The sequence below is a fragment of the Grus americana genome, unplaced genomic scaffold (genome assembly GCF_028858705.1).
Source record: "Grus americana isolate bGruAme1 unplaced genomic scaffold, bGruAme1.mat H_78, whole genome shotgun sequence".
Classification (NCBI taxonomy): Eukaryota; Metazoa; Chordata; class Aves; order Gruiformes; family Gruidae; genus Grus; species Grus americana.
This window is the reverse complement of record NW_026561402.1, coordinates 26239-47508: the sequence shown is the minus strand read 5'-3', so window position 1 is coordinate 47508 and position 21270 is coordinate 26239. Positions and strand designations below refer to the sequence as shown.

Sequence of the window (21270 nt, the reverse complement as noted above, 5' to 3'; positions counted from 1 at the left end):
TTTACTTGAATACCAATGCAGAGGGCACATTCCTACAACCAAATGAAGTGACTTGTGAGTGTGAGGAATATGTATGAAAAAGCAGAAAGGCAACAGCATTTTTACTTGGGCATAGCCCTTGGTTTGCTGTCTGGTGCTAAATTGCATACCTTCTCAGAAAGCCTGTGCTTCCATTTGAACGGAGCCCGATCAGTCCTCTCACTATCAGTGACTAAACTGATAAGTTAGTAAATCAAAGGTGCGGTCTGAGAATGATAAAACCAAAACAAATCCTTGCGTTTGAACTCTAGGAGAGATCATGATTATTGTGACAAGCGCATGATGCCACGTTCTACCTACCAGAGGCCGCGCAGTCTCCCTGGATGGAGTTGCTGTTTGATGCCAGCCACGGTGATTCTAGAAGGGATCTTCTGCAGGGGAGAAGAGGGCAGAGAACCTCCTCTGGAGAGGATCCACAAAGCTCGCCTGAAATACCTTGTTTTCAGATGTACTTAACCACTGCAGTTGCTGTTGACAGACCTCACAACTGTTAATTTTTAGAAGAATTTTGCGTTGTGTGACTTAGTTTCAATGTTGACGTTTCTGGTGATAGGTACCGCATCATTTGCAGTTTTTAGACTGAGAATAGCATACAACTATTTGGCTACACAGTGCTATGCTAGAATCCTATGTTAAAAAAAAAAAAAGGAAAAAAATCCAATGTCATAAATATTAAGGAAATAATTTCAGGTTTGGGTCTGAATTTCTGAGAATGAGATTTTTAATATTGTCTCATTCTTATCCCAGTTAATCCAATTGAAGTGGATGCTGTACCAATATAGTCTGTACCCGACATGGCAGACTGTCTTTCAGGTGGGTATGGACAGGCCATCTAACATGTATGCTACTTTGGTATTTTTTTCCTTTTTTTTTTTTTTTTAAAAAACTATTTTAAAGTGGGAAACCAAAGGCAGGGTCTGATTTAAGATGTCATGGACTGCAGAGGGCACTGTGGTTTGGTAAAGCCACCTACAAAAGTTCCCAAGGAAATAAATTTGGTATTTGCATTTAGATATTTTACCTTGAGTGATGTATAAAACCTGCTGCAGCTGTGGCAGCATGCCTGAACTGTGACAGCTCCTCTGGAGCCCGGAGCCGTTCCCCTGTCGTGGGGGCTGCTGGGCAGGATGGGCCTCCAGGGTGGCTGAGCCCGGCTCTGCTGGCGGGGTGCCCCGACACCCACTGGTGCTGTTGGCCCCTGCCCCACCACCCGGTCCCTCTCTGTCTTCCCCCCTCTCTCCTTCCTCCTCTGTATCTCTGTCTTCCAGATGTGTCACCCACGAACTGTGGTGCATTTGAGCAAAGATGCTTGCTTTTAAACCCCTCACCACCATCAGGAATGTGCTGACTAAAGCAGTTGTTGCCGATGGGGAAGCAACCAAATCGAGGAGTCTGGATGCAGAGTACAGGCTGTTGTGTGGTCGAAAGACATCTCTAAACAGGCAGTCAGCCTCTCTTGTGGTTAGCTGTGTAAAGAAATCTGACATTGTCTGAGCCCTGATTCAGTGTACGTGAGTAGTGGATTTGTCCTCGCATGTTTTGGTGTGGTGGTTCTTGGCAGGATGGGGGGACTGTTGGTCCCAGAGCATTCTGCTGGGCTGTCCTGTCTACAGCTCTTGGATAGCGAGGGAACGATGCTCGTAAAAGCAACACTGAAAACAGTCATTGGTTCAGGTGAGGGAAAGCAGTTGGCTATATTCTTGCAATTAGTTTCTGTGCCAAAGAATTGGTTGGTTGGGGCTCCCACCTGCACGAGCAGGGACACAATGCCCTGAGGTTTAGGCCCCCCTGGCCAGAGGAGCTCCTGCTCATGTCCTGCTGCTCCCCCCTGGCTGGAGGTGGGAGTAGAGGGAAGAAACTATCAGCAAATAGGGAAATATTTTTTCCTTGACTTTTTTTCAAACCTCATCTGTCAGAAGGCAAGGAGGTTACTTGGGTTTTAAAGAAAATGAGCATCTGTGTAAGACTTGAATCTTGTAATGTTCACAGAGATGTTTTGAAATATGAACGAGGCAAATATTTTTGTATGAATGTGCATGGAGTGATCATGTTATTTCTCCATACAGAATGGGCTCAGAACAGCTTCCTACCAATTGCTCTGTGCTTGAGGAGACTGTCCTTTTACACTTTAAAAAGAAAAAAGAAAAAATAGCACTTGAATTCTTTTTAATTTTTTGTCTGAGTGACTTGGAAGTTGAATACACAAAAAAAAAAATCCTTAAACCTTTAGTTTAGGGACTGAGCCTACAAACTCATTTGAACCAAAAATGTAAGAGCAAACGACTTCAGGGATGGATGGATGAGTGAAACTCAAATGGGAGCACAAAGGAGTATAAAGGCAGGGAAAGGGCTGTGGAAGGGAAGGAGCCAGTAAAAGACCAAATGCTGGCCAAGAGCAAGGGTTCAGAAAGTGAGTTTGTTTCTGTTCTCTCAGGTTAAGTAAGATCTGACAGAGCTGCCTTGTGTGATGCTCCTTTCCTTTTCGTTAGTGGCTCTGTCAAACACACTAATTTTGCAGCACATGATGTAAAAGCCGCTTGGCAGTTTGCTACGAGTGAGTTGGGGGTTACACAGAGTTGGTCTGTAATAACTTTTCAGAATATTTCTCGTGTAAGGTACTGGCTTTGTCAAAACTGAAGTATCCTCCAAGACTTGAAACCTGTTGATTTTTGGAATTTATTGTCATTTCATGGCTGTTGAAGATAGAATTAGAAATAAAACCTTGAATATACATTCCAAAGAATTAAAGTTCTTGTTTTGCAGGAAAATTTTTGGTTTAAGTGGGAAGCTCTGACCAGCCACAGAGCTTTAGGGGATGCTCTAAAACCCTTCAAGCCCTGACTTAATATACTTTTTTTATTAGAGAGCAGCTAATACATAAATTTAATTAGAAACCTGTGTTGGCTAAACTGTGTTTGCTTCTCTTCGTTTTCTCTCAAATAAACCTTGCTTTTAAAAAAAAATGAATAAATACTTTTTCATTCATGTGCTGTCTGAAGATCTGTCCTCAATAATTAAAAAAACCCAGTCATTTTGGAAACATTTTTTTTATTTTGATAGTGTTGCCCTTGTCTTAAAAAATTATGCATTAGAGTACAAAAGGGCCAAGATAATTTTGGTTTTAGTTCTCAGTTACTCAAACTGCAGCAGTCACAGAGGGATGATGGGCGACAGTTTTGCTTCATGTGCTCCTTGGTGGGTGTTGTCCAGTAACTGCAAATGAGTTTCTAACTGCATTTCTGCCATCAGCCACGTCCTGCCTATGCAGAGTTTTAACAGAAAATCTTTCAAGTTATGTAAAGTGCGTTGTCTCGATATACACACCCATGTAAAACGTTTAACTGGCCACAAGCTGGCAAGCTAGTATCTGAGGGATGGCTGTTGCTTTTAAGTTCAGCAGCAGCAAATGTATTTTCACCTTTTATAAAAGCAGCTTTATTTTAGCAAAAAAAAGCTTGAAAATCAGTGTCAAAAGCACATAGTTTATTCCTTAGTTCTTAATTTTGTAACTGCTACCCCAGTACGCATAAAAGTAATACTTAGTAACCAAAGCTGGGGTTTTTTTGAGTGAAAAATAATTAACATGCTTTTGCTACTGTTTCCTCCTCTTTATCCTGTCATGAACAATAAAATCAGTTCAACATTCAGGCAACTCCACTTATTGCAGGCAGCGTTTTTCTCTAAAGGGTGTGTTTTGATCAGGCTCAGTTCTGATGGTATAGGTCTTTTCATCCCAGCAATGGGAAGAGACCACTACCCTGAAATGTGTCTTTTTAGGCACTAATTTCTATTGTCTCACGAATCTAGATTCAACAGAAGACAAGTTTTGGCTAATTTCTGTCCCTTTCCTGTTAGCCCAAGCAGCAGACATAACAAAGAGCAGAGGTGTGTTGTGGTGAAGAGAGATTCTGAAATTTGGGGAGGGAATAGGTAATTCTTTTCTTTATTTTGTTCCTTCTGGAGGCCTTTCATATTTTAGATTTCACGTGTTCTATGGCAGGGAAATCTAATGAAGGAGTAGCAGCAGAATTTTCAGCCTTACTAAAGGGATCAGATTCCAGGCTACTGAACACTAGGACTACTGGCTACTGTTTCGCCATACTGTGCAGTCTACATCTCTCTACTCGGATCCTAGGGGGTTGGGAATGGTCTTTTCCCTTAAATGCCACAGCCACAGAGCAGAAGAAAAGTCTAATGACCCAAGAGCTGCTCGGTGTTGGTGACCAGGAATTAAGTCCAGTATATGCTGCCTGCACAAGTTTGAGTCAGTACCTTTTCTTATGGGATGCGTTCTGATGATAAATACCCTAAAAACTGTAAAAGGCTCAAATACCTCCAGAAGGAGGTACTCCACAAATAGCTAAATAACCAAGTCCGTCTACCTCTTCTTAGTTTTCTTCCTTTTTTTGAGGTGTTTTACAGTAGTCCAGTGGAATGGGTTTGTGACCATCCAGCTCACTTCAAGCCACCAGCAGCCACTGTACCCCAGCTCTTTCCAATTGCTATTTCAATGGCTATCGGATCCACCCACCTGGCAAATGCTGTACATCCCCTTATTGTTCAGCCTCTTAATCCCAGGTTCTTCCAACTCTGCATATAAAAAGCCTCTTTTTGCTTGTACCAAAACAATTCTGTGTAATATTCAAAACACAACTGCTTGAGCAATTGTTTCATCATGATTTATTGTAAGCATCTGTGTTTATATTAAAACTTCATGGAATTTTCAGACTCCTGTACCTCTTGTTTCAAGATGAACAGATCTAGATGATTCTATGTATGACATACATAATGCGACTGAACTTACCTAGTCAATCAAGGGGGAACTAATAGAGAAAAAATATATCCAATGTAACTATCCTTTCAGTTCTGCAAAGCAGTGATTGGAAAAGCAATTCACCAAATACAGCTTGTATAAGGGGAAGGCAGTTTCTAACCTTCTTTCAAGTCAATGGGGAGCTTTTTTCACATTCGTCTTGTATATTCAAAGACAAGGACGAGGAGCTGTTGTAGAACCATCCTCCAGCGGCTGATCTGTTGTGACCGATGATTTCTGATTTGTGGCAATCACTTTTTGAGCCTTGATGTTTCTTGATGTACCTCTTCAGATAACATTTTATGGAGTATTTGAAAATGAGATAACTCAGTTCACTTAGATTTAATACAATGCAGAGACATGAAGATGCCACCAGAAAATACAGGAAAATCGTCTTCTCTGTGGGTTTGGAAATATAGCAGTCTACAGTGTTGGGACATGGTCTTATGTCACATTTCACAAGGCGTGGTACTTTGAATCCATTGTACAATTTATAAAACAGAACAAGAAAAACTATTTCAAATCCCGTTTTTAAAATAAGGCTGATAAGGTAAGTGCATAGCAATCCACCATCTATCTCTCCTGGACTTTTATAAAGTTTCTGATTATGGTGTTTCTCTCTGTTCTCTTGATAAACAACATGAAAAACAACGAAGAGTGAAGGGGTGGAGACCATGATTAATTGCAAAGCCAAAAGTCTGATGTGGGAGACAGGGAAAAAATGGTCAAAGCAGACATTTTCACAACCAGGCTGCCTGATATTGCATTCGAATTCATCGTGTTCATTTTTCCAGATGTTTTCTGTGGCCACAATGTAAACCAGTAAGCGGAACATGAACACAATTGCTACCCAAATTCTTCCAATTCTTGTTGAATATTTATTCACTCCACTCAGTAGATCACATAGGAATTCCCAGCTCATTTTTCTCCTCAAGGAAGGCAATGCTGTATTGAAGAAACACAATATGAGAGAGATGTTTTTTCTTGGGTGAAGAGAAATGAGAAGTTCATTCAAGGTGAAATATAACCAGTAGCTGAAGAAATTTAAAATTATTAAGCATTTTAAAAGGATAACAACAAACTGTTCTTAGTGCTGATCATTTGCACCTTCTGCGGCCATTATATAAAATTTATTTGCTGTTCAAGTAGGTTTTGTCAATTAGTCTGAAACCTAATCATGCTGTTAAACTGTCCTCTGCAAGTAAATGTGCCTGTTCTTCCTAAAGATCTCCTAGAGCTTTCTCTGGCGAGTTCAGGCTAGCGCTGTACCACTGAGCTATGCTCAACTTAGCGCTGTCAGTTATGCAAATGCTAATCACAGTCAAATCCGATTTCACTTTCAAATTTACGAATAGGAGTCAAGTGTCCCATAATAAGTTGACTACCGTACTAATAAGTTGAGTGTATGAGCAAGTTCATCAGCTGGCAAGTTTGTGTACGAGTAGTAATCAGGCCGCAGCATCACAAAGCTCAACACAGATGGAAAGCTCAGTACTTCTTTTGCTGTCCCTTGGTTCTGCAGCCCACCGTGACCTATGCCTACAGCCAGACTTCTGCTGGAAAATAAGGTTATTTGCCTATCTGGGTATTCCTACACTGCTATTGTTAGCGCTGGTGAGCTGGTGACTGGCATGAGTTGCTGAAGGACAGCTGCAGAAATAATGAATATATTGCTGATTTATACTGGGAAGGATGTTGAAAAGAGATGTTCTCATGAAGGATTATTACCAAGCTCCTCCTTTATGCTGCAGGTGAAAAAAGAATAATGGGAATATCAGTTGGCTTCTAGCCTATCAGACATATGCTTAGACTCTTTTAAATATATTTGGTGGGGTGGTGACTTTGTGATTAAAGAGCTATTTCTGTCCTCCGTGTCTGCACTTAGAGCTCAAGCACAAGTTTAAATCCAGCTCTTCAAGACATCAGCACTAGGGCTTTAATGCTCTCTGGTTAAGTAATACACAGTCAATACACCAGTCTCAAAGAAGCTGAATAGCAAAGCATGAAGACAGTACTATGTAATAAAGCACAGGCAAGAAAACAAAACGTTCACATGAGTGAGTGTGAATATTGACATGTATGAATGCAGCTTGTGGATAAGCTGTCCTCTGCAGGAGATTTGAAGGAAAACGTCAGAAAGCCTTACCTCAGATTTTAAGATGTGCATAAGCACTATAGAAGGGAAGAGTGAATTTTGTTATGCCATGGAAAACAAGTACAGCTGTGTGTGGGCTTTTGCTAATGGCCATAAAAATTGCACCATCCCTTTCTAGTGTAAAAAGCATGTCACCTATCAATCCATGACTGAAGCTACACCAGTTCTGAGCCTCCAGCTGCACAAGTCAGGACAGAAATTAAAGATGTGCTGGGTCACCAGCAAGACACAAAAATCAGTGTGAACCCGCACTGGTGGAAATCAGGCCATGGAGATACGTAAATACAGATTGAGAAATTTACCTTGAGGTCTCTTTTCCCAAAGCTGAGCTGCTACTTCCTCACCTGAGCAGCAAGAGGGATTAGAAAGGAATAACTTTATTCCTGCTTTTGCCAATCCCACATTGAGGAGAAAGATGTGAAGGGGAAAAGGAAGTCCTGCCCAAAGAACATGAGGATCAAGGCTTTGACAAAAGTCTCCAGCAGATCCTGAGCAATGGGCAAATTCTAGCCAGCAAAAAGATCAGATGGATGAAATTCCTGCAAAGCTATTTTGAAAGACAGCAACATATTCTGGTACCTAGAAGCCTGGCAGTGAGGCAGCAGGGATTTCACAGGACTAAAGATGGTTCCTGATCTACGTGCTCTGTTGATGAGAAACTGAAATTTATTAAAGGACTGCAGGGCAGGCCTTGTGGCCAGCAGTGCTTCTGCAGCCAGAACCCTGCGGACCTTTGGTTATATATTTCCATTTGCAGCTTCCACTTGATGTTGAGAAATGACTGTGTAGGGCAATCTTCAGCCACAAGCCTGAAGGAGCCTGTCTCGTGGTATTGTTTGGGTTGTAACCGGCATAGATCCTCCATTCAAAGGAGCTGCAAATGTGCCTTTAAAAAGGTTGGTTTTGCTTCACGCACCACTGTTGTTATAGAAGGTTGTGGATGTTAACTAACTGATGCTTTTGTATCCTTTGAAAATAAGATTAATTCACTGAAGCATTGCAAAGAACATATGGAATGGAAAAAATAAAATGGACTTCAAAGATAAAGAGTTACTCAACAGGTGAACAAGAAATAATTGACTTCGTGGAACAGCACAGGCGCAGACTGATGAGAGGTTAAGTTAGCTGAGACTAGAGAAGACAAAAACATATGGGCTGTATGAAATTCAGAGAAAGGTGAGGATTCAGACAACAAAAAAAGATAAATCTTCAAGTAAGCACACAATTGAGCAGTATGAAAAAGGTGACAGTGCTATGAGGTTTTGTAACACTTCTAAAAGTGGCAGTACGTATGGAAACAGATGCCAAGAGTAGTGTCAGGGCGTGACACATTGGAAAAACTATACTCTAACATAAGAACAAGAGAGGAAAAAATGTGATCCAAATTCTTGTAGCCAAAGAACAATATCAACCTTTGCCTTCGGAGGAGGTTCATTTTGTGCAGAATGAATCAAAGGGAGTCAAGAAGGGAAGCTGGCTAAAGAAATGGAGTAGATTGTAGAAAATACAGGTGTCATCATTTTGCATCAAGGCAATATGTCCATCACTGAGGCTAATAATGAAATGACTCAAAAGTTTAAAAAAGCAACAAAAGGGTCAAAGGGGGATCTATTTGGCACTGTAGAAATAAAGACCACAAAAAGACTTAGCCTCTATTGGAAATTACAAAGGAGGCACTAAAGAGTCTTAAACAGTAAAAGATTTGTTGCAAGTGCTCAAGAAAAAGTTGAATGGAGCAAGAAGTGAAGAGCAGGGATTTGAGGTTAGATTTACTTCAACCTCCTGCTCCAGACACATACACACACACCCCCTCCAACTTGGAAAAAATTCTAGTACCAGGGATGAGCATGAAAACAAGTGCCTGGGCTCCTTCTACTGCCAGCCAGGAACCTAGAGCAGGTAATTCCTCTTCCTCCTCATATACATCATTTATTCCCTAGATGTGACTTGGACAGCCCCTGCCACCAACACACGCACCATGTCCTGTTCACTAGAGACACAAGTGACCAGAAGACCCTCCACATGCCCTGCTTCCCTCAGACATACCAGTGGCTTGGATCACCCGCCCTAAGCCTGCACATGTGCTCTGCTGAGCAAACAGAGCAACCTGAATGCACCATTAACTTCTGAGTGTGCTGAATGTAATTTATTGAGTAAAGTGTTTGAATAATACTATTGTTCAATATATTCATTGAATATATTCATCAAATAATCATTTATGCCGTTCAGTGAGGTCTACAGAAGGTTGGCTAATGTGCATTGAGTTATGCATCCATTGAAAAGCATAGTTATTCAGGGAATTAGTTCACCTAGATTTCAATCAGCTTTGCTAATTTAATTACTTTAAAAGCAGAAAAGGTATCTTTGTGCAGAGGAAAATGGGGGAAAAAAGTAAGAAAAAGCAAGAACAAACTAAGTAGAGAGGAAGTGGGGAAAGCATCCAAAGTGTTCAGGGCACAAAGAGGGCAGGCAGCTTGGAAAGCATGCAAATTATAGGAAGAAGGTGCAGTATTACGGGAAATGGAGATGGAATGGTGAGATATAACAGAAAGAACACTAGCCTGGGAAGGGTAGATCTATGAATTCTGTATAAGTAAGCTGAATTATCCTCACAGGCTGAGAGATGGAAAAACACTTTCTTTTTCTGATATAAACATTGCTAATGGGAGTATTTTGCTGCACCTACAACTTACCCTTCTTTTTTTTTTTTTTTGACAGGAAGAAAGAGAAACATAAATAGTGGCAAAGATGATAAAGCAGAGAGCAGAAGTAGAGAATCATAAAAAAGCAAGTTGGTAACAATCTTGAGAGTTCCTCCTCTACATTTTTTTTACAATTTAATCAAAACATCATCACAGTGCTTTTTGTTTTTAAACACCAAGGATCATCTCAGTGTTAGGACAAAAAGGAAAAAAAACCCAAACATTGGCACAACAGTTTCCATAAACAACCAAGCAAATAATGAAGCTTAACTTCAGATGTTCATTTAGTAACTGCGTTTTCCCTTTATTTTCTTTGTTTGCTGATATAAGGAAGTGTGCATCCATTTTATGGTTGCTGAGTGTTTGTGTTTATTTCGCAGACTACCCACTGCTTCCTTACTGACTACCAGAGGTGTAAGGTCCACAGGCTCAGAAACACTGGTTTGCTTCATTCTCTGGCTCTAAGAAGGCTTCGTTGTTCATATACTGTTCCTGATAGATGTTTGTTCAGTCTGCTCTTAAATTGATGTAAGCTCCACCAGTCCCCACACTCCACCCCACCAGGGTATATCTATGCCAGTGCTCTGCTACAGAAGAAGAGGGAACAGGAAGCCTCCTGGGAACACCAAGATTCAGTATAACACCCTTCAAAGTCACTCTAAAAGCTGTGCATACACCAGCTATTCAAACTGTTGCACATCTGCTACAGGAGCTGAAAAACTATTTGTACAAGTCACTAACCTTGCAATGCCTTCGTTTCTTGTTCAATGGCGAGAGCACCAATATAAGGTGATTTGCAGGTCCTTATGAAAAAGCCAAGAGAAAACAGAGAGGTAACAAAAAATAACCTTGTCTTGTTCAGACAACCTGTCTCTTATCATCAAATAAGTAAAGCTGTAACATTAACATTATATTGATACTCATTGCTTTTTAAGGCTCTTCAGAAACAAGCCAGGTAAGGCGTGACAACCCATGAGCAAACATAGCCCTCCTGGTCTGCATGCTGGCCACGTTGTTCATTTCTGCCATGACCACTGCCAGTGGTAGTGCAGCAGAGTCCATGGTTCTCAGGCTGTCATTAACGTGTAATAAGAAATAGAGCCCTCTCTTCAAAATGTTGACGATTCAGACAGAGAAAACACGTGCTGTGGAAGAGGAGATGTCCAGAGAGGTGATGTGGTTTATCCAGCATCACTCAGCACATCAGAGGCAGAGCTAAGAAAAGAGCCATGACCTCTCATAGCCCCATCCTTTGCTTTCATCTTCCTTAGCTTACTGATTCTAACTGTTTCGTGTCTATTATTAACTTTTAAGTTCTTGGAGGAACAAATAAGCCCTTGGGTACGTCAGGAGATAAACCTCTGGATACTGTAATATTAAAAGTAGAATTACACAAAGAGTTAAATAGTGCTTAATATACACATGTGGTACGTAAAAACATCAGCCTAGGTATTTACTTGCCAACTGACTACAGGAAGGAAAATAAAAGACTAGATGGAAAAGCACTCATCTGGTCATTTAGCACTAGTCTGGAGCTGGTTGGTTTGGCTTTTACACCTGACTTTCGCATCAGCTTCTGCAGTGGCTTGGGACAAATCTCCTTCCTCTCCAGGCTTCAGGACCTTAGCTGCCCAACATCCACTTCTCTGAAAATATCACTTGTAAAGTACATCTTCAGTAGGCTTCGTAACCTTAGGCATGCTTGGCCTTTTTTATAGCCAGTGGTGGCAAAATCCCATCTTGTTTTGTATTTAGGGAAACCACAAACACCACTTAATAACCCAGCAGCTGCTGAGTGTGATGCTTTGCCAGCTGCTAATTGCTGTGGTCTCTTCTCCGCAGCAATGAATGTGTTTTGAAAGAGGGCAGACACAGTTCACTGTTTTCTTTGTTACTTTGGTAAACTGTGTAATTAAAAAAAAAATTAAACTCAGAAGTAGCCAAAATGACTTTTTTTTTTTAAGTCATAATGTCTATATTTCGCCTACACAACTACTACTGCATTTCTCATCGCCTTCATGCCAAACAGATAACCCATCTCTCCCATGCTCTCCCACTGTAAATAAAAAATTCTCTCTGCAGCAAATGATCTTCAACATTAATAAGTATTGCTGCTCCATTCAGGCTACTTTTGTAATGCTTTAGTCAACTTCGAAAAAAAAAAAGAATTGACAAAATCAAAAGATTTCCACTTGAACAAGTGATGGTCAATGGCTGCATTACAGTTTGTAACTCTCTAGCAGTTATAAAGTACTGCAATAGTGCAATGAAAACAGGATTATATCTGTGGTTTATGCTGGCTGGTGGGACACTTTCACCAGGCTATTATCAAGCTCATTTAACATTAGAAAAACAACTTATCATTTGGTAAAACTATATTTTATAACAAGAAACTCTAACTTACCTGTGTGTCAGTGTATTATTACAGCCGGACCCCAGCTTTCGAATGGCATTAACAATCAGTGATTTGTTTCTGAGAAAGGGAGTCACTGCTTTAAGCCTTTGAAATTGAAACTGCTTGTCTCTAAGGTAATATAAACTGCACGAGTGAAACCTGATCACCTCTCCTGGCACGCTGTTCAAACCAGAACCATAATGTGTCTCCTATCATCAGAAAGATACGAGGAAATGGCAGCATTTGTTTAAAGTTGCAAACTTTATCTGCATCTTTTGAGCGCTCATCAGCATCAGCTCTAATGCTGCACGCTTTGTGCTTTCACATTAGCGACAGCACAACCTGAAGACATGCACGTCCAAAGCAGCAGGCAGTGATCGGTGACCCTCCGTGAAACATGCGTAGCCTGTGCACTTGCAAGCCAAGAAGTCCCTTGACAATGCCAATCTTGCATGAACACATGCAGAAGACTCCGTCCAAAAAGCCTGCCTTTCACATGGCATTTCTAAAGGAATGGCCTGGAGGATCTGGCTGGTTCCCCATTTCAGATGCTACTTCATTCCTAACTTTCGTCTCATCCAACTTATGCTTGCTCCCTGATACTAACTTTACTGCAATAGCAAAACACCAAGAAAGGCCTTCATGAAATACTTCTTGAGTCTCAGCACCCCTTCATAGTACAGCTTCTACATTTTTTTCAGCAGAACTTTGTCCATGTGAAAAACTTGAAACCTCTGTATGGAATTACGGTAAACTTCTGAAATCATATAACTGACCTAAGAAGCTTAACCCCCACCCTGTTTGCTCTTTGACATTTTACATCAGATCTGTAGTTTGGGTTTTCTTGGGCAAGTAAATTGCCTGCTAGAGACAAATATTCTTTTAGGCACGCATTACATTTAACAATGCATTACACAAATATTCAGACGGGTCTTTCTATTAATATTTTAAATTACAGTGGTTTTCGTAAGTAACTGAAGCCTGGGTTTTGTTATTAAGGTATAATTTGGTTACTGTACATGCTAATCAATTCCTGCGTTGGACTAGGCAGCTGAGCCACTCCCCACCAGCAAGCCCATAACTTGATATTTAATAACTAAGCAATTGAATAAGTGTTTATGTCCTGCCTTATGCATCTTATCAAGCATCAGCGCTTCAGCAGTCATTTTTACCTGGGATATGGCTATATTGCTGAGTAATGCTACAAAAAAAGCAGAAAGCTTGAACTCCTTGCTTGTTAAATGAATTCTTCACAGTATAATTCATTTATTTTAAACTTACTGTGGCTTTTATCTGAGAATTATATATGAATGTTAGTGGTTTTACAGAGAGGAGGGTATCACACAGCCTAACTCACGTGGACCTTGGTACTGTCCCCAGAGAAGCTGATGCCTCCAGAGGGTGACTGAAGGTGCCAGAGCTCTGAGCTGAAGTGCAGGAAACATAGAGCCTCCCAGCTGCCTGCTGGAGGGAGCTACCTGCCAGGCGAGCACCTTCCTCCTGGTACTGCTGCTCGAATGCCTGACAAAAGCCATGGCCCGCTGAATAAGGTTCAGTTCACATCACTAATTCAAAGGCCAAAATCACTGTCGGAATATTGTAATTACCTGCATACTGAGAAAGCTAAAATTAAACTTTAAATCTAAACTTTATTATGGCATTAAAGGCATCTGAGCAATTGTAACTGTCCTATAGAGACTGAAAAGAAAAAAGCCCCAACAGCCCAGTTTTTATTAATTGCACTGCATGGTTACAATCCCATCACTTAAATGTCAAACCTGTTTAAGCATCTTTATGACACCCACAGTTGTATCCCCATCATATCTAGCATATAAATGTTATGCACTGCCACTCTCTACTGTATTTGGTTACGTGGTTGTGTTTATGTATTAAAAGACAACTGTAAGGTGCAGAAAATCTGAAGAGCTCCAGATTACGGAGTGTCAGAGTCCCTCACTACAGAGTTCATTCTGTTAAACCGGTCAAATTTCTACCCTCCAGAGTCTTCCTAGGGGCTGTGTTCCCTGCCTGAGATCTGAAGGGTGCCTAGATCAGAGAGGGCACTAGCTGAAGAATTTTACCTTATCACAGCTTAAGCTGATTCACACCTCGGTGTTACAGGCAGAGGTTAGTCCTGGTCTGTGCCCCCACTTTCTACTGCCTTCCCAACTGCATTGCCCTGCTTACATCAAACTGTCCCACCCACCCAATTGAAAAATAAACTTTGTTCTTCTTTGTTCTTTTCTGGCAATGTTAGTTTTCAGCTGAGCGAGGGAGCAAAATTGGCGTACTCCAAGGCTGAGCAATTCTGAGTCCTCATGCAAGGAAGGCCACAGCAACCACAAGTGAAAACAGGTCTCCCCTTGCCCCCTCCTTTTTTGGAGGTGCACTCTTAGAGTAGCTCCAGTTTGTCTCTAAACCCCGCTCTAAGGTATCTGGCTGTGTATTGTTGTAGAGAGCAAATTCAGTGCTGCACGTGTTTCTCTGCTCTTCCTTTTTAGTAGAAACTAGCTTTTTCTTTCCAGAAGGGATGCTTTGGGTTTTGATATTATTCTGTTCCCAGTTGGAAACAATTTGCCCACTCATTAATGAAAGTAGAACCAAAGTGCCTTTTCCCTTCCGTATTGAATTCAGTTAAAAAGATTTATAAGCTTGATCAGTGTTTGAAGAATAACAATTGCTTTAATCTTTGCTGGAAAGCATGGCTGGGTGATTTGTTTGTGTCTGTCTCTCAGAGACACAGCTGGCTAACAAGTGTTATAGAAGACATACACATAATGGTATGAAACACAGAAGATTCACTCTAACAGATTTTTGTTTTTAAAATGCATATTGCCTTAAAACTGTTTTGGATTGTCGCGGTAGGGTCCCAACCACTGCATGCTGCTGTCTGAAAACTCTGCTTTCTTTCAATGGGAATGATACAAACGAGCAATAGCAGCTGAAAAGCCTCATAAGGGCTTTTGAGACTGACACGAGCTGAGCAACCACACTGAAATCTCCCAATGCCACCTCTGTCTAGCTGGAGATCTGTTTGTTTCTTCTTCTACATTTATGTCCTTAATATGGCAATACTGTTTCACATGCCACAATGCAATAATTGTTCCCCTCTCCATTAGCTGTGAGGTGGAGGAAGTACTTGTAATTTTTAATTTTTGCTTTCCCTTCTCTCCCAGACTTGTTCAGGACAAAAAAGTTGCAGTTGTCAACTCTAATTAAAATATGATGAAGCTCACAGTGTATAAAAACATTGTAAAAATCAGGCAAAACAGGAATGCAACTACACACTAGACATTCACGTATGAAAACCCTAACAAACACGTGCTGGAAGTTGCCCCTCTCACTACAAATCATACCAGCGCTAAATTTTTTGTCGCTCCCCAACAGCTTTGTAACTGTGCCTCTAAAGTAGGGACAAGCTTATCAGTAGCTCAAGGTATCCTATCTTTATTTTGAAGACAATGTTAAGCTTCACATTGTTCTTGTGTGGTACTTGAAATAAGCAGGATCTGTGAGGTGAATCAGCAAAGACATGGAGGCACGCTGCTACTCCCCAGACAGCACTAGATCAGCTATTGCATCCTAACGACATCTGCGGGACACAGCATCAGATCTGCTCTGTTCCCTACAGAGACTCTTCTGCAGCTCAAACAATAAGGGGATGTGAGTCTCAAGAAAAGCAGAAACTGCTATTATGTTCTGAATGGCCACGGCATACAGCACAATACTGAATGCAGAATCCCAAAGGAATTTATTTAAAAGGAAAATAAATCTCAGTAAAAGCCTCAGGTTTGGAAAAGGAAGGGGTTTTTACGTGGTTACTTTTCCGGGGAGATACTCGGATATTAAGAGGATGGGTGACTCAGAAATGCCACAGATGTTTACAATTCTACCCTTTACAGAGTGTCTTCTATAAAAAGATGCCAGACAACTTTATAAGCCTTGATGGATTGAGCATTTCAACATCCTGTTGGGTCAGATGATGGCAACATAATATTCACATTAAAGATAAAATAAGACACTTTTCCACAGTCATAAAGGAAAACAAGAAACAGTAAGCAGCCTCAGCTTTTCTTCACTGCGGAGTTAATCTGGTTAGTTGGCACCTGCGTAATGTATGCTGAGTCCCAGCATTCACATCAAAACCCAACCCCATTTCTACATCCCTCTCTGCTTCTCCTTCTACACAGAAAGCCTTATCCTACAACTCTTCACATGGAGAATGTTTTCTCTCCAGCCGATGGCATTCTTTGTACTGTGTATGACTTCTTACCCCATCAATGATGCCTGGGAGTTACCTGTCCTTTGTAAGAAAGACGGGAAGTGCTAGAGAACTAGCAGCAGGCTAGCAGCAATCCTTGCCACCATTGTCAGGCAAATGTGTTCTGGCATAAAACCACCCTACCACGACCTGGAAAATATTGTTATGACCCTGGCTGACTTTGGGTAGAAGTTTATCTGCATAGATGAGATCAGTTAATGACAGTAACTGCTGGGAAAAGGTGCACATGCTGATAAGTGAGTGCACTTCTCAGTGTGGTCATGTAAATGTTTGGCATTCCCATGTACAATGTGTCAGTTACTGGGGAGCTGGATGCAGAACACCTCCTACGGTACTGTAAAAACTGCCCCTTCCCTCAGGAAAACCAAGCTACTTTCCAGAAAGCCAAGGCTCATGCCAAAACCTTGTATTGGCTTCTTTCAATTATACAAACAGGAAAACAAATGAGAGCAGCAACCTTCACTCAGACGTGACTTTCTACTCAATGGTTTCCAAACAAAATCAGCTGTGTGGCATATGCTGCCAAAACAATAGCTACCAGATTAGCAGATGGTGTGTTGTGAATTAAATGTTGACACAAAACATAGACATACCACTTGATCCTCTCTTCACACCAAAACTTATTTTCCTGCTATTTTTCTCACCTCATATTTACATGCAGCAATAAATAAATAAATAAATAAAAATTTAGATACTCCATCTGGATTTAGAAGGGACAAGTTAACCTGCAGTAACCTATTACTCTGCCATCTTTCAAAAGAAAATAATGCAGTTTGATTACAGCAACAGAAAACATGGAGCAAGTGGTTCTGGATACCTCTACATTTATGTTTGTCCCCCTCTGCCTCCATGGCTACAATAACCAGATGCTCCACCAAAGTCCTCTCACAGATCCTTCAGATGCAGAAAAGTGTGAGCTGGGGTTGGCAAGTCCAGAACTACATATGTACTAATCCTCCAGCTGGCTGCAGCTAAATCTCTGTAATGTTAGCCATCACATCTCAGTTCTGCCTGCTTGTTACCTAGGGGAGCACTAATCTGGGTCTCTCCCTAACCCCCAGGTATTGGTTTTATCAAAGTTTGAAGTTTCTACCCTTCTTTCTAACATGGCTGAAACTGCCCAATGGCACCAGTCAGTAGAGACAGAAAGGGAGGCACGAGCAGGCAGATGCAATCACATGGGCTTTGTCTCCCCTGGACTCTGGGTAATTTTATTAACTTTCTGTTTACAAATAATAGAAAACAAAACACTGCCGCAAAGCAGCATTTGCATAACCGGGAGCTTCCAGACACCTGAAATCTAGAGTACCAGAAAATGGATGCTTAAATCACAACGTATTTTTCTGCTCAAATGACTGCACTTCCAGAGGCACGCCTCAACACCCCTTCCCGATCCCAATGCTTGGGATTAACAGACAGGGGAATCTCACTGCTTCTCTTTTTCTCCTTTCCTACATTTAGCTGCCACTAGCCTGTGTAGTTCTTCCCAGTTTGCACCACCTAGACGAGTCGTGTACAGCTCTCGCGGAGTTTACAGGGGGTTACCAGGGCCACCAGCCACTGCCCACAGGCCAATGCTTGCTCCCTGGCCACGGAGGGTCGGGGCGGCTCGGGTGCTGAGGAGGGGCTCAGTGGTGACATGTTCCTCTTCCCACCGAGCCAGCTTCTCCCCCCACTTCCCGCTTACGATCTGGAGCTGTGCTTGGGGAAGAAGACCGCCGCACCGACCAAAGAAGACACATTCCCCCCCGCTCTCCTCACTCCGCCGGCCGTCTGAGGGGACGGGCGGGGCGGGGCGGGGCCCGGCCGCTCTCCCGCCTCTCCCGCCCCTCCAGCCCGCGCCGCCGGCCTCCGCCCAGGAGGGGGCGCAAGCGCGCAGGGGGTCCCGTCCCTCCCGAGGGGAGGCCCCGCTGGCGGCGCGGGGTGAGTAGCGGCAGGGGAGGGCGGTGAGGGGGTGCGCGGGGTGGCGGCTGCTGGCCGTGAGGCGTTAACCGTCATCTTCCGCCTCCTCAGGCGCTGTTGGAGCATGGCGGCGGCCTAGTCTTGCTCGTTATGTCCTGGGCGTCCCCGCCTGGCTTTTTCTGTGGGAAACTGCCCCCTTCGTCCCCGGCCTAAAGCCGATAGTGGTGTCATGAGTCCCCTCACCGCTCGCGGGGGGAGGTTTCTGCCCTTTCCCTCGCCGCCCTCAAGGTTTGTGCAGCTCGGGGGCAGATACGGCGGAGTCAGGCTGAGGTGCTGGGCGGTTGCTCCTCACGTACGGGCTGGCGGCGGGCCACCAGTGCCTGGCAGTGCTTTGTCCCCGTGTGGTCGTCTTTAACCGACCTTCACGCTGCCCTGACCTCCTTGCCGTGCCTGAGGCCTTACGGGAGAAGGCCTCGGGTGATTGCTGGGTTGGGTTTGTGAATCCTGCTCCGGGGCCCCCAGCTGTGCTCCACTCGTATAAACTACGGGGCAGGGGTGTCCTTAGCACCCTGTCTCCTCTGTCCCCACAGTAAGCAAGGTTTGTGTTTTGTTCACCTTTGCTCAGGTGGCATCTTGCAGGTGACCTGCATCTCCTATGTGAAAATGAGACTTGAGTCTTAGGGCTGTGGGTGGATAGAGTGACCACACTGCAACAGGGTGCAGGCTGTCCTGTCACACATAAGGTTATTAAACAGTAAATGTGCCCTGATACTGTCTTTTTAGCCTGAAGACTGTTGCCAAAGCATTAGCCAAAGTCAGGAGACTTGCTGTATAAAGATGTGCATCTCCAAAAGTTAGTTTTAGGATGCACAAGATGGACAAGACTGAAAGTCACTGTGCTTAAGCTGGGAATGTTAGGTAAGGTCAAAGGCAATCAGTATATACAGAAACAAAAAATCACACTGTAAGACCACAAGCTGAGTGTGAATTCAGTGAATGTAGTTCTTTCAGGTTTTTATAAAAATGACATCTATTTTTCATTCTGGTTTTAGGAAGTATTCAACATCAGTTAAAATGTCTTCTACCAAACTTCCAAATGAAAATGAAACACCCAAAGAGAGAAAACCAGGACTGAGGAGTGTTCAAACAACTATGCTCTTCCGAGCTGTGAACCCAGAGCTTTTCATTAAACCTGTAAGAGGCTCGTTCTGAGAGAAACTAAATATGCTTGGAAAGACACGGTTGCTTGAAAATAATCATCGCAATACTGTGTGCATTATATAATCATTTCTTGTTATGCAAACCACTCAGTAATGTAACTAAAAATATTTTTACTTTTTTCTACTCTGATTGTTAAGAGCCCAGAGCATTACATTGTTTATTCCAGCTTTTATTTCACTGTTATTTTGTCTGATTCTTTTGTACCTAGCCAAGTTGTTTTCAGAAAGACTGTTTGCAGGCATGTTAGCCATGTAATTTGACAGATTAATTAATAGGAGTCCTCTTTAATATTTAAAAGGGAACAAATCATAAAATGCAAGCTTTTTGATGTGAAAGGAGGGGATTTTTTGATATTTTGGGTTTTTCTTTTTCTTGCATTTATAGTTAGGTTGGTGATACTCTGGTTTTATTTACACTTGCAGAACCCAGCAAGACTGGATGAAATTTTATGCATATAATAAAAGTAGATGTTGTAGTGATAATACATGATCTGGTTTAGAGGAATATAATCAAGGTTGCTTGACAGGAGCAGGATTCATTGTCCCAGTAGTTTATCCAGATGAATTATGTTAGAAGTTTGTAATAATTATCTTCAGTAATTGGTTTTGGCCTGTTTATTCATGCTCAAGCAGCATTTGTGACCAGCATAAAACAGAGCACTGGGCATTGCAATGAGAGTCGTCTTCTTCGTAGGTAATTCCTTTTGCTATCAGAAAATCAGGTCTCCCTTCTTGCTGCTTATTAAAGTTATTTGAATCAGTCTATAAGCAGGCAATGATGATTTTTGGAGATGTCACAATAGTTTACGGTTCACTTTCTGAGCTAAGATTGTAGAATGTAATGTTTGTGATGAATGAAAAATGTTTTGACTAAAAATGTACTTTTTTTTCCTTTTTTCTTTTTGGTCAGAACAAACCTGTGATGGCATTTGGTCTCATGGCAATTACCCTCTGTGTGGCCTACCTTGGTTATCTGCATGCAACAGTAGAGAATAAAAAGGACCTTTATGAAGCCATCGACAGTGAGGGGTCCAGGTATATGAGGAGGAAAACTTCCAAGTGGGACTGAGAACATAAGGAAGGAAATCAGCAAATCAGTCACAGAACTTTTCAAGGCAACTACAATTTTTTGCTTGTCCATTATAATAATGGATAAACGTCTGTTGCTATTTAATCCAATTTAAGTTCCTTTATAAAATGCTGTGCCTGTACAAATAAATTGCTATTAAGATACATACAAACATTAAAGTGATTTTAAGAATTGTTGTCTGCAATCTCCACAGAGAAGACATGCATGTCAGAAGACATGCAGTTAACTCGGATGTGCAGTCAAGACTTCTAAATGCCTTAGAAATCTACATGATAGTGAAAACAGGGGTTTGTCTTTTATTTTTTAAACAGAAGGCATAATGTATTGTGCATGAAAAGAAAAAGTTGATCTCTTGATCTGTTGAAAGTTGATAATTGAGTGATGCAAGTAAAATAATTTTAAGGCAAGAAAGATCTGATAAAGCAGTCATTGAAGGGTTCTATTTAATAAAGGAATTTGTAAAATACTGGTCAAAATAATCCTTGCGTCCTAATATACTCTTCCTTACAAATGAAAAAAAAATCAGTAGCTAGTTAGAGAAGAAAAAGTGAAATGAGTACTTCTGCCAAGAGGAAGGCAGGAAGAACTAAGCCATTACCTTTTCTGTTTGGCATCATACAGCAGCAGATGAGTTACATACCAGTATCAGCTTGCCAATCAATATGTACAACT

General features: G+C 41.8%; 2 protein-coding genes across 9 annotated transcripts in view; one reads left to right on the top strand and one right to left on the bottom strand.

Moving 5' to 3' along the window:
- Nucleotides 1–4554: 4554 nt before the first annotated feature.
- Nucleotides 4555–21270, bottom strand: part of LOC129200365 (gap junction beta-7 protein-like) — a 34966-nt gene continuing 18250 nt past the window's right edge. For 2 of the 5 annotated variants that reach the window (XM_054811704.1, XM_054811703.1), the window contains 2 exons: nt 10451–10512; nt 4555–5797 (listed from right to left, as the gene is read on the bottom strand). In XM_054811704.1, coding sequence (XP_054667679.1) covers nt 4980–5774 — 795 coding nt within the window. In that variant the 5' untranslated portion in view covers nt 5775–5797; nt 10451–10512 and the 3' untranslated portion in view covers nt 4555–4979. Of the gene's footprint in view, nt 5798–10450; nt 10513–12113; nt 12145–21270 lie in introns of those variants that run through there. The other 3 variants (XM_054811702.1, XM_054811706.1, XM_054811705.1) reach the window with 2 other exon arrangements.
- LOC129200367 (small integral membrane protein 8-like) lies at nt 18163–21078 on the top strand. Of its 4 annotated transcripts, XM_054811709.1 has the most exons (4): nt 18281–18309; nt 18400–18576; nt 19341–19482; nt 20419–21077. In XM_054811709.1, the coding sequence occupies exons 2-4, from the start codon at nt 18518–18520 to the stop codon at nt 20575–20577; spliced, it is 360 nt and encodes a 119-aa protein (XP_054667684.1). In that variant the 5' UTR covers nt 18281–18309; nt 18400–18517; the 3' UTR covers nt 20578–21077. The 4 variants fall into 4 exon arrangements, with proteins under 4 accessions (XP_054667685.1, XP_054667684.1, XP_054667683.1 ...); XM_054811710.1 differs by lacking the exon at nt 18400–18576 and having other exon boundaries at nt 18163–18309; XM_054811708.1 differs by lacking the exon at nt 18281–18309 and having other exon boundaries at nt 18336–18576.

Coding starts and splice junctions, on each gene's coding strand:
- LOC129200367 (XM_054811709.1), top strand. CDS start 18,518: ATGAGTCCCCTCACCGCTCGCGGGGGGAGGTTTCTGCCCTTTCCCTCG. Junction 18,577..19,340: donor TTTCCCTCGCCGCCCTCAAG/GTTTGTGCAGCT, acceptor TTCTGGTTTTAG/GAAGTATTCAACATCAGTTA. Junction 19,483..20,418: donor CAGAGCTTTTCATTAAACCT/GTAAGAGGCTCG, acceptor CTTTTTGGTCAG/AACAAACCTGTGATGGCATT.